At 41.1% G+C, this 14,348-nt stretch overlaps 2 protein-coding genes across 2 annotated transcripts in view; one reads left to right on the plus strand and one right to left on the minus strand.

Annotated features, from left to right (window-relative positions):
* LOC108897733 (multiple C2 and transmembrane domain-containing protein 2-like) overlaps nt 1–5,198 on the plus strand; it is a 36,658-nt gene extending 31,460 nt beyond the window's left edge. The window contains 5 exon segments of the mRNA XM_051076393.1: nt 221–262; nt 2,259–2,368; nt 2,591–2,700; nt 3,230–3,327; nt 4,137–5,198. Coding sequence (XP_050932350.1) covers nt 221–262; nt 2,259–2,368; nt 2,591–2,700; nt 3,230–3,327; nt 4,137–4,184 — 408 coding nt within the window. The 3' untranslated portion in view covers nt 4,185–5,198.
* Nucleotides 5,199–9,544: 4,346 nt separating this feature from the next.
* On the minus strand, nt 9,545–10,395 carry LOC108897657 (high choriolytic enzyme 1-like). Its single transcript, XM_018697380.1, has one exon. It carries the CDS (start codon nt 10,319–10,321, stop codon nt 9,545–9,547), a length of 777 nt encoding a protein of 258 aa, XP_018552896.1. The 5' UTR covers nt 10,322–10,395.
* Between the last annotated feature and the right edge of the window lie 3,953 nt (nt 10,396–14,348).

Consider the following 14,348-nt stretch of genomic DNA (forward strand, 5'->3'; position numbering starts at 1 on the left):
TGCCAAAAAAGTGCAGGAGAGTGGTCAGAATGGAGAAGTTGAAAAACAATGAGCTCTAAAACACTAAAATGCTCTGTTGAGCTTTGGGAAACTCTAGTATCCTCTGTGGTTTTGTCACTTTTCAATCCCAGTGTCACAATTAGACAAAGTTTATCATGTAGAGGATCTTGGAATCACTAAGTTCTCACCTCTCCATCATTTCTCTTTCTTTTTTTTTCAGGACAATATGGATGTGGGGGATGAGGATGAGGATGATGAAAAGGTACGTACGTGTGCTGACTGTTTATTTTTCCATTTCATTGTTGACATTTCTGTATGCTGATGAATAAAGAAGAATTGAGCTTTATTTTTTAATGTTGACAAAGGCATCTGCCAATGATCTATGGTTCCACGTTGTTAAGCTCTTTATTCAGCACCAAATCTTCTGATGCATTTTGATTCCTGCCAACAACTAGTTGTATTTCTTTGTAGACTTGTGGTTACCAAAAGACATTTGGGCTTAATGAAGACCTCACCAACCCGTTTCCACATGTCACAACACATTCATATGCTAATAGAGGGGTGGGGAAAAAGGTTCTGCTGCATTTGGGAAACTCCCTGAGCTTAACACACCATATAATACCATCAATATGGAACTAATGACAGCTCTTAGACATGCCTTTTCAAAGCTCGTTTGAAAGTTTGTGTTGAAAGTGTTACAATGCTTTTAGGCAATGAAATATTTCTTAAGAATGACAGCAGTTTATTGTAAATGTTTTGAATGGCCTGCGTCAGCTTGATTTAAAGTGGTTCTCATACTGGTTCCAGTGGGAACATGACCCTGAAATGGCTGAGGTGGTTTAGTGCAGTGATGGATATTTGACTGAGGTGAAGCTAAATTGTCTTACATATGGTTTTTCAGACTGATAGTCACAGTGCATCTGGAATATCCCAGGTTTGATCCCCTCCACAGCTCTTTTCCCATGCTCGTCCCCAAAGTCTCGGTGGCACCGCGCCAGCAATCACTCAGTGTTTCCAGGCAGAAGCAAACATATATCACAGGGATCACATAGTGACAAAGACCATGGCTTTTGCCAGTAAACACTCCCACTATAACCACCACTGCCACTCCACCATCCCCACAGACCCCCAGCTCCTTTCTTCAGTCCTATAACCCTCCGCTGCGTTTGATGTGGACATGTGGCCATGTCTCTGTCTGAAGTCTGGCTCTCACAGCAGCCATCTTCAGAGAATCTGGTCTCCTCTGTTTACTTTAAAGCTTCCCCCCCCTGGGATCTGGACTAGCCTGAGAACAGTACCTCTTCTCTTTCATAATGTGAAGTCCAGTCCCATTCTGAAGAGCCTTCACTTCAAAAAGACATGTTCAAACTTGCTTTCAAAGTATCTGACTTGACATTCACATTTTTCAGACACTCTTATCCAGAGCGGGGCTGAATGAGTTTGTTTCAGTGGGCTTTTTACATTTTTTTTTTTATCTTAGAGAAACTCAGACAGGCATTATTATGAAGTGTTGCAGGGATCAAACCTGTGGCCTTCAGAATATCGCAGTGGTCAGACAGCCAAAATAAAGCTGTACAAACTCAGTTAGTATATATCGATAACCAAATTTGAAAAAAAAAACAACAACAAAAAACTAAATAATATAATTTTCTTACATTTTTCATTTAAGAAAATAAATAAAGGTTTAAACAATATGTAGCACACGTCCAAATGTAATTATTTCACCTATCATATAGATATGTATATTGTATTGATCTGTATATTAGAACTAATAAAATACTGTGTGTTCAGAATTGTTCAACTGGCTGTGTGAAAGTAGAGCAGGTAAAACCAAAAAGTATTTACTGAACAATGTTAATTATCTCTCGTTTTTAGTTTTAGTGCTTTAATGAGCTGCTTGTCTGTAACTGTTGAAAAGAATTATAGCAACAGTAATTTAAAGTCAGCACAAAACTATTATTAGATTCACGAGGACAGAGTTTAATACTAACTCAGCACAGTTCATCCTGTTGCCATTCGTAACTTTTTATATCACAAATAAATGTGAATGTGAATCTGTGTGCATGTTCTTTTTTTTTACTCTCTGTGCTCAAACTCAGCTGCTGAAAATGATCTGCTTAGCTCTGAATAACATTCCTTACCAACACATACCAGACACAAACACAGAGTATGAACAGTCAAGAAACCCTTGAAAGCCACAGACAGTGTGCAGACTTAAAGCACCTTCTAAGCTGTTGTTGTGTTGTATGTTGCTATAGGAGTCGGAGAGGAAAGGGCTGATGGAGAAAATCCACATGGTACAAGAAACCATCATCACGCTTCAGAACCTACTGGACGAGATCGCTTGTTTTGGGGAGCGGATAAAAAAGTATGAATTAAAGATCCATCCAAAATTTTTAAATATTTATTTATATTTCAGCTAAGAATGATCTCAAATGTACTGAATTTTTCACCCTATTATTTGAATTGTCCTGTCCAGTAATGGTCAATTATAAAAGAAAAAAGTCTGCATGAGAGGGTAAATAAATTAGCTCTGGAAACAAAAATTCTTCTCTGACACTCACTGATGTCTCTGATCTTAATTTGTCAGCACGTTCAACTGGTCTGTGCCGTTCCTGTCTGGTCTGGCTTTCCTGGTCTTCGTCATTGCAACAGCCCTCACATACTACATCCCTATACGCTACATAGTTTTGATATGGGGTGAGTGTTGAGCACCATCTATTATGTTACATGTGTGTTTGCCTCCATTTTAGCTCGTCACCCTGTAAACCGCCCCTTCCACTAACTGTTGTCATTTGCTGTCATAGAAAAATTCTCTCTCTCTATTTTTCAGTTCTATCTTTCTGTAGCATCGTTCTATTATACACTGGATTTACAAGGTCACAGGATTATTTGCTGCCTATATTCTCTTGCTGCTCTGACTTTTTCCCCTTTCATTTCATAAGCATTAGCAGCTTATCATGTCAGTGATGTATGAATGGAAGCACGGCCTATTGTTAATATGGTTTATTAAATTAAATATTGGCTGAATGACTAGTATGTATAATGTTGCAAGTCCTCCAGCTCTAAAAAGTGAAAGCAAAACAAGACGACGACACATGCTGTAGTACTCAGTCATATTTCTTGGACAGCGCGAGTCTCCTCTGCAGGTATTTGTTTGTGTGGAAACAAAGAGTGCAGCCACAAGAGACTACTGTTAATGATATGTTGGTGTGAATTTCTGTTTTAGGTATCAATAAATTCACCAAGAAATTACGGAACCCGTACAGCATCGACAACAATGAAGTGCTTGATTTCCTGACGAGGGTGCCTTCAGATGTGCAGAAGGTAAGCCCCGCTGGATCAGCCGGCCAGGAAGCCCAAAATCCCAGAGCCCGCTAGCTTTGCATTTTACTACAACAACTCCCAGGCTTTCTTCATTCTTATCTGTATAATTAGCTTCATCTGTATAATTACGTAGCCCTGTATAATTTCTGTTGTGTTTTGGTCATGATACATCCCTGGTGGAGGTCTGCTGCTTAGTAGCTTTGCAGCGCGGGCTGTTCCCAGGCTGAGACAGGAGACGCTGCTCCTGGTGTCTCCTGTTTGCACTCAGCATGAGCCAAACTATCAGCCTGCACACTGTATCTCCCCCATCTTACATTAACCAAAAAGAAATTCAGTAGATTTAGCTGGTTTTGAAGAAGAATTTACTCATTCATATTCAAAATTGCCACACCAGGCTGCAGTGGCTAAATCACTTCACAAGTGCATCTGCGCTCTGCTGTGCTGACCCCTGTTCTTCCTTTATTCCCACTCTCCTCTCTCTTTACACACTGTCCTCACTCCTCCTCACCCTGTCTGTCTCGGCCCTTCTCTCTCTAAGCTTTTTGACCCCTTTTGTCTCCTCCCTCTCTTTCTTTGATGCCCTTGGGTCTCTGTTTGACTCTGCTGCCTCTCCACTGACTGCTGTTGTTCTGTCTGTAACTGAGTACAGCTGGCCTGCTCCATACACAACATCATCCTACACTGCCTAAGTAAAAATCTGTTTGTTTAGCAGTAGCAGTTGAATAAAAGGACCATAAGCTGAATGAAAAGACTAATTGCCTCTCTCTTCTGGTGCTCGGTGAATAAGGTGACTTTCTCGTCTCCTGCAGGTTCAGTACGGTGAGGCGAGAGGCAACAGGAAGAGGAAAATGTTGTAAATGGGACCTGATGCTGTTGCTGCTTGTGGGCCTTCACAAAAATTCAAAAATCAAAAACTGTTTCCAGACAATCTGCAGGGGGTCTGCAGAATCTCACTTTCTGCTGGTCTCAGGGTACGTGGTAGGTTTGAATCTTAATTTGCTGTGGTGACACGCAGCTCCGCACCGCTCGTATCCACCAGCACCTTTCAACCAAAGAAGTCCACACCGAGGACCCCGCAGAGATTAGTTCACCACATTTTACTAATGTGTCTATCTGTGCATTTCTGGAGCAATTTGTAACATTATTCCCAAAGATTGTAGGTGTTTTATTGTATGTACAGTCTATTCTTTTAGGTACTCAGTCAGAAGCTGCTTTATTTTATATTTTTATTCCCAGGTTGTTTTCTCCTGAAACCAACTGTAATATCGAGTTGTATTATACTGAATGTAAATGTTTGCTATGTAACATTTGTGTGTATATTTTTACATAATTTACATGGACAGATATGAAGAATATTCACCATTTGAAAAAAATAACAAAATTGTTGCTTGGATAAAAGGAAATTTAATTATGGGTTACCTAAAAATTAGAAGTCATCATAAGACTCTTTTTTTCTTTTTTTAGAAAATGGTTATGTTTTTCAGTGCATGGTCTTTGTTGTTTTAAATGTTAATGATGAATTTCAGGTCGCAACCACTTTCCAAATCTCTCATACAGCTACATATCAAACGTTAGTAGCAAATATTATGCATCATATTCCTTTAATTCTTCCGTTAACTTTTGAAAATGGATGGAGAGCTATATGCTTTCAGTACTGAGGAACTGATTTTCCTCAGTACTGAAAGGCTGGCTTTATGAATTTATTTTTACGTGTAAAGGTGAGTGCCTGCATTTAGTTTTAGATTTTCATTCCTCCTACACAGAGGATGCACAGTACTCTCCACACACTTTATTTATTGATGACAATCACTGATGAGGACTTTGTGTCTTTCATTTCTAACAGCAATAAATGCACAGTGTTGCATCTTTCATCTGCCTCTCTGTCTCAGCTCTGTGCTGCGTCTCTGAATTCCCCTCTCACGCTGTATTCATCCTCTCCATGATCCTGTGCTGCAGGATTGTGGGCGTCTTAACAGCACCGTTTCCGAGCCCCCATCTCTTCATTAGGCTTTCATGAAGCAAGGCGAGGCTGTTCGAGACCTCACCGGCACCCGGGCTCCCTGCTGTGTTGATGGCCCTTGGGCGTCGCCACGAGCAGGAGGACCTCTGCGACCTCCTCTCAGCTGCTGTGACGAGATGCCCGCAGCCAGCATCCTATCAAGCACAGCAGCCAGACAAACCTCCGGTACCGGGCTGCACACCGCGCAGGAGGAAGATTTTAAAACCAGCCACAAGCAACAACAGCCGCACCAATTTAGGGATTGGAGAATTGGAATAGTTAAGATGTTGGCGTTCAGAGTAATACCATGGGATTTATGGCTTTTAAGTCAGAACGCGTGGGCTCTCAGTCAGCAGCCTCTTAAATGGGAAATGAGTAAAATTAGAGGAAAACTTCTCTCATTAAATACAAGAATCAGCTAATTTTTGTATCAAATGCTTTACAAATGTCCTGCAAATGAAAGTATTTGATGACTGACCTGATTAGATACTTAAGACATCAGTATTATGAGTGTAATTGATGTCTGTTGACACTAGATTGCTTGATAAATAGATGAAGAACATCTCCTCTAGAGAAATAAAACTAAACATCCATAAACAACTGCTTAATGCGTTGCACACATAACATTCCACACAATGCTACACCATATAAATTAATCAGATCATTTGTCCAATTGTCTCGAGGACAGAGGGTGTGAAGAAGAGTGTGGCAGACGATGACCTGTATATCTCTTCATCTAGTTATAATGTTGACTTAGGTATTCAATATTAATAACCCGCTGTCAAGGACACTGGAAGGACATCTCAATTTGACACTTATAGGCTCAGCATGAATATGTATAGGCAGCAAGACGCTTCAAAATTACCAAGTAAAATCATGGTTCACACGTGGGGACTAATGTGATATGGCACATGCATTCTGATGAGCCACAAATACAGCGGCTGATAGGTCTCAAAAGACTTGTTATAACTCAATATCGGACCTGAGAACATTCAGCTGTGTCTGAGTGTGAGTGCGTGCATGTGTGTGTCTGTGCAGAGAGGACAGCTGAATATAAATATAAGGCTCTGTAGAGGATGTGAATGTCCATTAGTATCTATGAAGTCTTTATTAACTCATTAATAACTACATCCAGCATGGACCATTTGAGTGTGTGTGTGTGTATGTGCAGATGTAATGGAGGGGTCTAATGGGCAACATAATGTTTAGCTAGTTCCCAACATAAAAACATTGCCAGTGAGCAAACTGCAGAGCAGCAGGAAGCTGTTTGCACACTGACAGCCCTGTTTGGTTGGTTCGTGGCTCACTTTGTCCATATTTCTGACAGTTCACCTTCAGATTCTGGCTGCTGGTTTGAAACTGTATTAACACTGAATTCTGTGCATGATTATATATTTATTTTCAGGGGGAAAAGGAATAGAACATGGCATAAAAGTAGAAATATGGTTAACCTTCGCACTGAATGCTGATTCTACACTGCTCGTCTGCAGTTAGGTATTCAGTTGCTTGAACAATGTTAGTAATGTAGCTTCACTCTTTACATCATGTTCTTTCTGTCTCCAAACATCAGCACTCATCAGAAGAGATGTATAATGATCATGAAATACCTCGGATGATGAGAATCGTCATTATCATCACTGCTGTTGACCTCTCACTAACAGCCGCTAATGTGTTTTAATAAAGATAGGCTTTTCAGACTGTTAGGATGGAGTGAGCTGTTTGACCTAATAAGCTTGAATGCACGTTTGAATGAACTTTTAGGTTTCAATTAGGAAAATTAATAGAGCAAAGTTTAAGGTTAATGGATTTCAACTACAGTATTCTTTTTTGCAGGATATAGTCTTCACGTCTGGTTTGGTTTTTGTTCCCATTTTAAGTTTGGTATTTTGGAAATATGCATATTAACTTTAGACAGGAATGTTGCCGTAACTTTAATGTCTGTTAAATATGAAGCTACGGGAAACAGCCACCTAGCTTAGCCTAGCATAAAGCCGGAAACTGGAAGCGGCGAGCCAGGTTCTTTAGACACGTGGAGGTTGCTATGCAATGAGCAGAGACACCAGGAAGTACCTGTGTCCGGCCAAGAAAAAGACCGGTACGTACTCCTTGTAAAACAGCAACGTGTGACTTTTTACAGCTCAGTTTTTGTACGAACTGAACAAAATTGGAGCTAACATGTCAACTGGTGAGATTCAGAGGTGCTGGTAGACAGATGTAGTAAGCCAGACAAGCTGTTTCGCCTTGTTTCTGGTCTTTAGTCTAAACTAGGCTAACGCCGCATATTTTAGTGATCATTTCCCTTAACTCTCGACAAAAAAAAAAGCAGATAAGCATGTCTCCAAAAATAGCCGTCTCTTCCCTTAAAAGATCGGTCTGTACAGAGTCTGTAAAGTCTACGGTCCTTCAGCAACAGGAATTGTTTCAACTTGTGTGATCAGCCATTTTGTCATCGTAGGTCTTGATTTTTTTTCCATTAATTTCTCAAAGTCTTTCATCTTTAGTCAGTCATCATTAGTTGTATGTTGTTTCAGTAATGAGCTTGATTTTCACCCTGTAGACGTGCTACATACCACCCCACCACTCCCCATAGTGTTAACAATCCTTCAGGGAGTCTGGGTCCAGGTAAATCACAGACACAGTGTGTACTGACTGTTCTGCTGCCCAGAGGCTGTGGGGCTACTGTGGTGTCCCGGAGCAGGCCAACATCAAAGGCCTTGATCCAGAAGAGCCTGAGGCTGCAAACAGCCAAGAGCTCTGATTGACAGAAGAGATGCAAAATGATTTTGTGAGAGAGACCCAACATACTGATATTAGGTCGGCCTTTTGTCTGTTTTGTTTCACTGTGTGTTTTGATTCAGACACCTGAGTATTCTTTCCCTAAAATTGTTGTAATTACACACTCTCAATTGTAAATGTATTAAAAGTTCACAGTGACATACAGTGCACATTGACTTACATAGTGAAATACTGCACAGGACAGCAGACCTCATCACGCCCTCCAAGAAACTGGAATAATCAGTCATATTTTTCTGTTTGTTGCCATATTTAAATCTTTTGAAGTGTTTATTTTTGTCTATAGCTTTTGCTCTCCACAACAGGCAAGATCCACTGATCCTCAGGATGAGAGTGATTCACTCATTTCTTTGTATATTTATTTAAATCAAGTACATCAGAACACTTGGAAAATTACATCTATGGCATTAGAATACCGTAGTCATAAAAATAAACATACAGAAAAGTAAATTCTTGAGATTTGTGTTGTATTGTCTGAGAGAATAAGGCTGACAAAAGTGTATGTTTTGGGGACTTTTTTCAGCTGTGGATACATTGTATTTGGCCCTTGAGTGTAGTGCATGGTTCCCAGACGTTTTTGTCAAATGTTTCCCTGAAGCCCCATCATTTCAGCTGGACATTTCATCCATTTATCCATTACTTTTAGATAACTATTTTAGCGTTTAGCCATTATTTTTAGTTAACTGTTTCAACTGTTTAGTCATATGTTCAGCTAATTTTTAAGGTTGTTTTAGTCAAGACATTCTTAATTGCAGCATGTGGTGTTCAGGTTCAGGTTTTTGTATCTTTTTCTTAAACAAATCATAATTTAGATTTTAGCATTTCTGTTGAGCTACTCCCAACCCCTTTAGAGAGTATTCATGGAAGCAGGAATGGGTGGTGGGTGGTGTAAGTGGGTCTGACTCAAAACTGGGTGTGTTCATATCAAGGAAACATGTTAGCCAGTGCAACAGTGAAGCACACTGATGTGTTTTGAACTGTTTCTGAAAGTAGTGTAGCTCTCTGGCACCGAGGAATAAGCTATGTCAAGCTTTGGATACAGACAGTATTTGTTAGTATGACCAGTTCTTTGGGATTGGTTGGCAGTAAAGAAAATAGAGATCATTACTACAAAAACCTTAAATGAAAATCTGGTGAAATCAGATTGTCAGGGTTTTCTTGCCTTTCTTGGCGTTTGCAGTCTTCCCAGTGTACATGTGAGATGATTTAGTAACACAAGTTGTATTAGCCATATATGTTAATAAGAGAAAGGAATTTGTCTTTTGCTTGAATTTATTACAATTGTGAGTAAAATAACATATCAGAGGTTTCACACTCTTATAGACTCAATTCTATACTCTCTGGAAAGAATATAACAGAAACTTGCACTTGTCATTGAGCTTATTTGTTTTCCTAAATAATAAAACTTAATCAGAAGCATTGTAGTTAGCAGCCGTAGAGTGTGTTGATCCTCCTGATGTCCCAGTAGGACATGCCCTGCCTCTGGCCGATCTGGACGTTGGGGTCTGGGATGGGGGTGATGGTTTCCATTCCGTACTGGATGGAGAAGGCTGTTCTTCCATAGTGCATGATGGAGGAGTAGTCGTAGGGAGTGTTGAGGTTGTTGGTGGACTCCCTGTAGAAGTTGTAGGCCATCTGTGGGTCGATGTTCTCCCAGTTGATCTTGACGTAGTAGTCGCGGTCACTCCTGGTCTGCTCGTGCTGGAAGCCCAGAGCGTGGTTGATCTCGTGCTGGATGATGCCGTGGTAGAGGCAGCCCTGTCTGTTGAGGGACAGCACCTGTCTGCCTCCCTCTCTGCCCAGAGCAGAGAAACATCCGCCTCTGTTCTCGATGCTGATGTAGTCGTACTCGTTCTGACGGGGAACGAAGCGGATGCAGGTACTGCTATGGAAGGACCTCATGGCGCTGTCGATCTTCTGCTTCTCCCAGCCGGTGAACTCATTGCTCATGGTGAAGGGGATCATCACATATCCATTGGAGGCTTTTTTCCACAGGCAGCTCTGGGACCAGCACATCATGGCGTTTCTGGTTCTGGGAGCTAGCAGATCTCCTTCCAGCAGGATCTCATTGGTGGCATTGTTGGAAGTAAGAATCCTTGTGGTGATGTCGACGGTGTCTTCTTCGACTCCTTCCTCCTGGAGAGGATGAGCCTGAGAGAGGCCGAGCAGGAGCAGCAGCAGCAGGCTGGCAGAGAGAGTCATCTTCAGGGTCAGTCTGGAGGCTATGGTGCTTCTGTGGGGAGCTGCTGTGGAGAGACTCCTTGAAGCCTGATGTTTGTCTGAGTGCAGGCCAGGGTCTTTATACTCTCCTCTACAGGTGTGTCTGCAGGAGGATTATGGGATGGGGTCCACACTGTAAGGCCTAAATAAACCTCTGAAGGGAGGACTCCACAGACAAACCTACTTTTTAAACATAGCATCTAATCCCCAAAGTTTTTCTTTTCTTTGTCCTTTTAGTCCCCTTTCTGAGTCGAATTACTCCTTAGCTACACTTACCTCAGCTGGTTTTATGTTTCTTTGCTTTTTTCCCACAACCATATATGTTGAAATAAAATTTGTTAAATTTGTGCGACCCAAATACTGTTCCCTCACTCTCTGATGACCTGCGTAATTGAAATCCCCTGTGCGCCTTTTATGACAAGCTGTTAAAGTTGTAGCAAAAGCTGCGTGTCCCTGTGTGAGGATGATAGACGGCCTATTGAAACTCTTGCATATGTAGAAGATGGTAATAGGTTCCTGTGGGACGTGTTGCTGTGGCTGTGCCTGAGACGGCTCTCTTGTCAAAGAAAAATGAATACTAAATTGTATGAAACAGTCCAGGCCATTGTATAAAACCATCATGGCTGCCCCTCCATGAGGGACACTCGGAGTGTATGCCAGTAACATTTGTTTACTGATGCATGCATGCTAATTTATCATGTATTCTCATTGAATTTCCTTTCTTTTAACTTGGTGCATCTGGGTTTAAATTTCAGCACCTTTTAAGACCTTTATGTTTTCTTCTTTTCAAAATGAATGGATTACACTTTTCATTTAATTTCAGATATCTCCAGCCCTTGAAAACATCTTCATTCTATGATGACTTTAAGAGATATTTTTATTGGTATTTAACAATGTACCCTGGATGTAATACGCTCTCTTGTCTCATGAAAATATGAACTCTAATTTGTTCAATTTAATTATCACATATAAACCTGCTACACCTCCCTTGAATCCTGGCCTCATATAAAGTGTAAAGATGAATTGTGAAAAGAATGTGTTTTCTCTCAAACACCCCCCACCACCCCGTTCTCAATCTCATCAGCCACTGTGATTAAGGTTTGGCATTGGGGATTGTGCTGTCTTTTTGGAGAGATATTTCAGCTGCATTTCTGACACTCTGAAAGGAGAGGAAGATAAAGGAGGCGTCGGGGAAAAAACTCCTTCCCGTTGTGTGAGTCCTAGAGAGGGCCTTGAACCCTGCCATTCACGCCTTTCTCTCCATCAGCTGAGTCTAATTGCCAGAGAGGACAGGAGACCCCAGGCCCGATCGTTCCTTATCCTCTTTAGCGCTTTCAGGCGAGTGAAAGGCGAGCTTCTGCTTTTGATCTTTTCTCTGATTCGCTTTTTCTTCTCTGTCATCCCTACCATCCTCTCCTCAGGAGTGACACCAGCTCCTTTCACTGCCTGCCCCCGTCTCCATCTGCCCAAAATAATGACCAAGGCCCAGGCATTATTAAACAGAGGTGGAGAAGGGAGGTCAGCGCTGGGAGAGGGAGAGGGAGGTCTGGATGGGGACTCCAAACTCGTCTAAGGAGGGGCACCCCTATTCCAAATCTACTCCGTAGCCTCTCTGTGTTCCCCTAGATTCATCCCTTACAGTTTTCATGGCCTTAGCTTGGAGAAAGCCCATTCTTTAACAGACCACGGACGTGAAGGCTCGTCCTTTCCCAGAGGCGCTGCTACAATAAGACCCCAGGCTGTTTGAGACAATGGGGCCTGTGTGATCTCTCAGCCAGACTCAGGATGAGACGATGCCTTGCTTGCCAGTCCCATGGGAGGGTAGACCCAGTGGTCATTGTTGACAGCTAATGGACAGCATCTTTCCACTGGCAGGCCCCCCAGCAGACTGTGTCATTTTAGGTTGCTTAATAACAACACTCAGGCTGGACCGATGGAGGAATTCTATCAAGAACAGCAGTTTGTTTGCAGATGAAAATCATTCCCCTCACAAATCTCAAAAGCTAACACTGGGGGGTGATTGGATGAATGCAGCCGGCAAGTGAAGACAGCATTCAGCGGGGGGGATTCAGTATAACTTATGAAAAGAGAAACTTGTCATATGTCTGAAAAGACCAGAATTAGAATCACTCCATTCAGCAGGAACAATAAAATTACAGGCATTTGTTTTTCTTACACCAGAGCAGAGACGTACTGACAGCCAATAATAGTGTCGCACATGCTGACACACAAGGTGCAGGACAAGGCAAGATATCAGGAAGAGAAGACCAAACATATCGCTCTGCAATTACATTTTCAGCACATACAGCAATCGTAAATGCAGATATTGTGTTTGCAGTGAGTCAAATCAGTTTTAAGAGATGATGTAACAGCCGTTGTCTCTTTAACGACTGTTGTATTTTCCCCTGGGCATGATTTGCATGCAGTCCCAGCGAATGTGCGTACACTGTATATATACACTTATGTATATTTCATATTGTTTTTATTCATGTGCACAGGCACTTTAACACCACTGTGAGTGATTCAGATAGTGGTGGGGACTGTGGTGTTGTCCTCAGTTTGCTTTTGCTTTAACACTGAGGCCTGTGAGCTGAAAAGGACACAAAACAACTCTGAAGAGCAAATATGTGACATCAGTCCCATTATTAGTCCCATAGTCCCCGCGAAACAGAAAAACACAACCATATGATAGTTAGATTTTGAAAACAGCATTAGCATATATATCCTATAATTTTTAGACTTTTTGTATCAAGCATTAATTGTAATGTAGGAATACCCAATATTGTCTGTGGTTACTCAGCAGTGGTCAGACCACATGAATGTTTTCATTTTGTGCATGAAATAAGGCTTCGCTCATCTACTCTGAGAAGAAAATGTGCCATGTAAACAATTTTACATCTGTTCCCTATATCCCTATATCCATTTTACTTTTTTTTACACTGGCAGTCCAAATGAAAGTAATTTTCAAAACGTAAAACTTCCAAAAGCAGCAAAAAAAAAAACAGCTGTGCTTTGACTCCAACTTTATATTCCTGATATAATCTGTTTTTTTTTTATAGATGAAAGTGGAATGAAACTCTCTGAAAGACTGAAATAGAAACTACTCTTCTTCAGTGGTGGAAGAAGTGTTCAGATCTTTTGCTTATGTCACAAAATAAAAATACTCAAACTACTAATACTAATACTTTAATTGAGTATCGGTCGCAAAATGTACTTAAAATATCTAAATAATTGAATTATACTGTTATATTACTGATGATGCATTCAGGTGCAAATATCATTTTACTGCTCTAGTTGGCTGAGGTGGAGCAGATTTATTTAATAATCTTTTGGGGAGTTGTATCTAAAACAGTGCATCAGATGGTATAAGCTCATATGTTTTCTATGTATCTTAATTTCTAAAGACACTAGTGACTACAGTTTTCAAATCGATGTAAAGAAGCAGAAGTATAGAACCAAATTTTTCACTAAAGTACAGTAAGGGAAATGGTTAGGTAATTACATTCATATATTTCATATTGCATATTTTGTTGCATGGACAGTACATGTAACTGTACAAAATTCTGTAGAAATATGTTAACAAAAACATTTTAATTGGTTTCTGTGGAATTGGGAAATTAACTTTCTCTGAATAGAAAAAGAGAGACCTAGTCTTATATACATCACCTTAAAGTGTTTATTTCAGGTGCTGTCTGTTGGATGGGGAAAACGTAGTTGCATTTTTCTTTCTGTGTTTTTGTTTTCCCCTTTTTATTTTTTTTATTTTGAATGTGTAGTAGTAGTAGTGAGTGGCTCAGGCCACAGTGTGATGGATCCTGGAGTGCAGGAGGAGGAGGAGAGGAGATGGAGGGTGGGAGGAAAAGGGCAGAGTGTTAGGTCAGGCTGATAGAGATGTCAGCGCTGCTTCAGTAATCTTGTGACGCCTAAGAAAGCGGCAAAAAAAAGGGAGGGAGGGAGCAGGGCGGCTGAAAGACCAGCGGCTTGGTGACAGCAGAAGCACAGACCACCC

Source organism: Lates calcarifer, linkage group LG2 (assembly GCF_001640805.2).
Source record: "Lates calcarifer isolate ASB-BC8 linkage group LG2, TLL_Latcal_v3, whole genome shotgun sequence".
NCBI classification, from domain to species: Eukaryota; Metazoa; Chordata; class Actinopteri; family Centropomidae; genus Lates; species Lates calcarifer.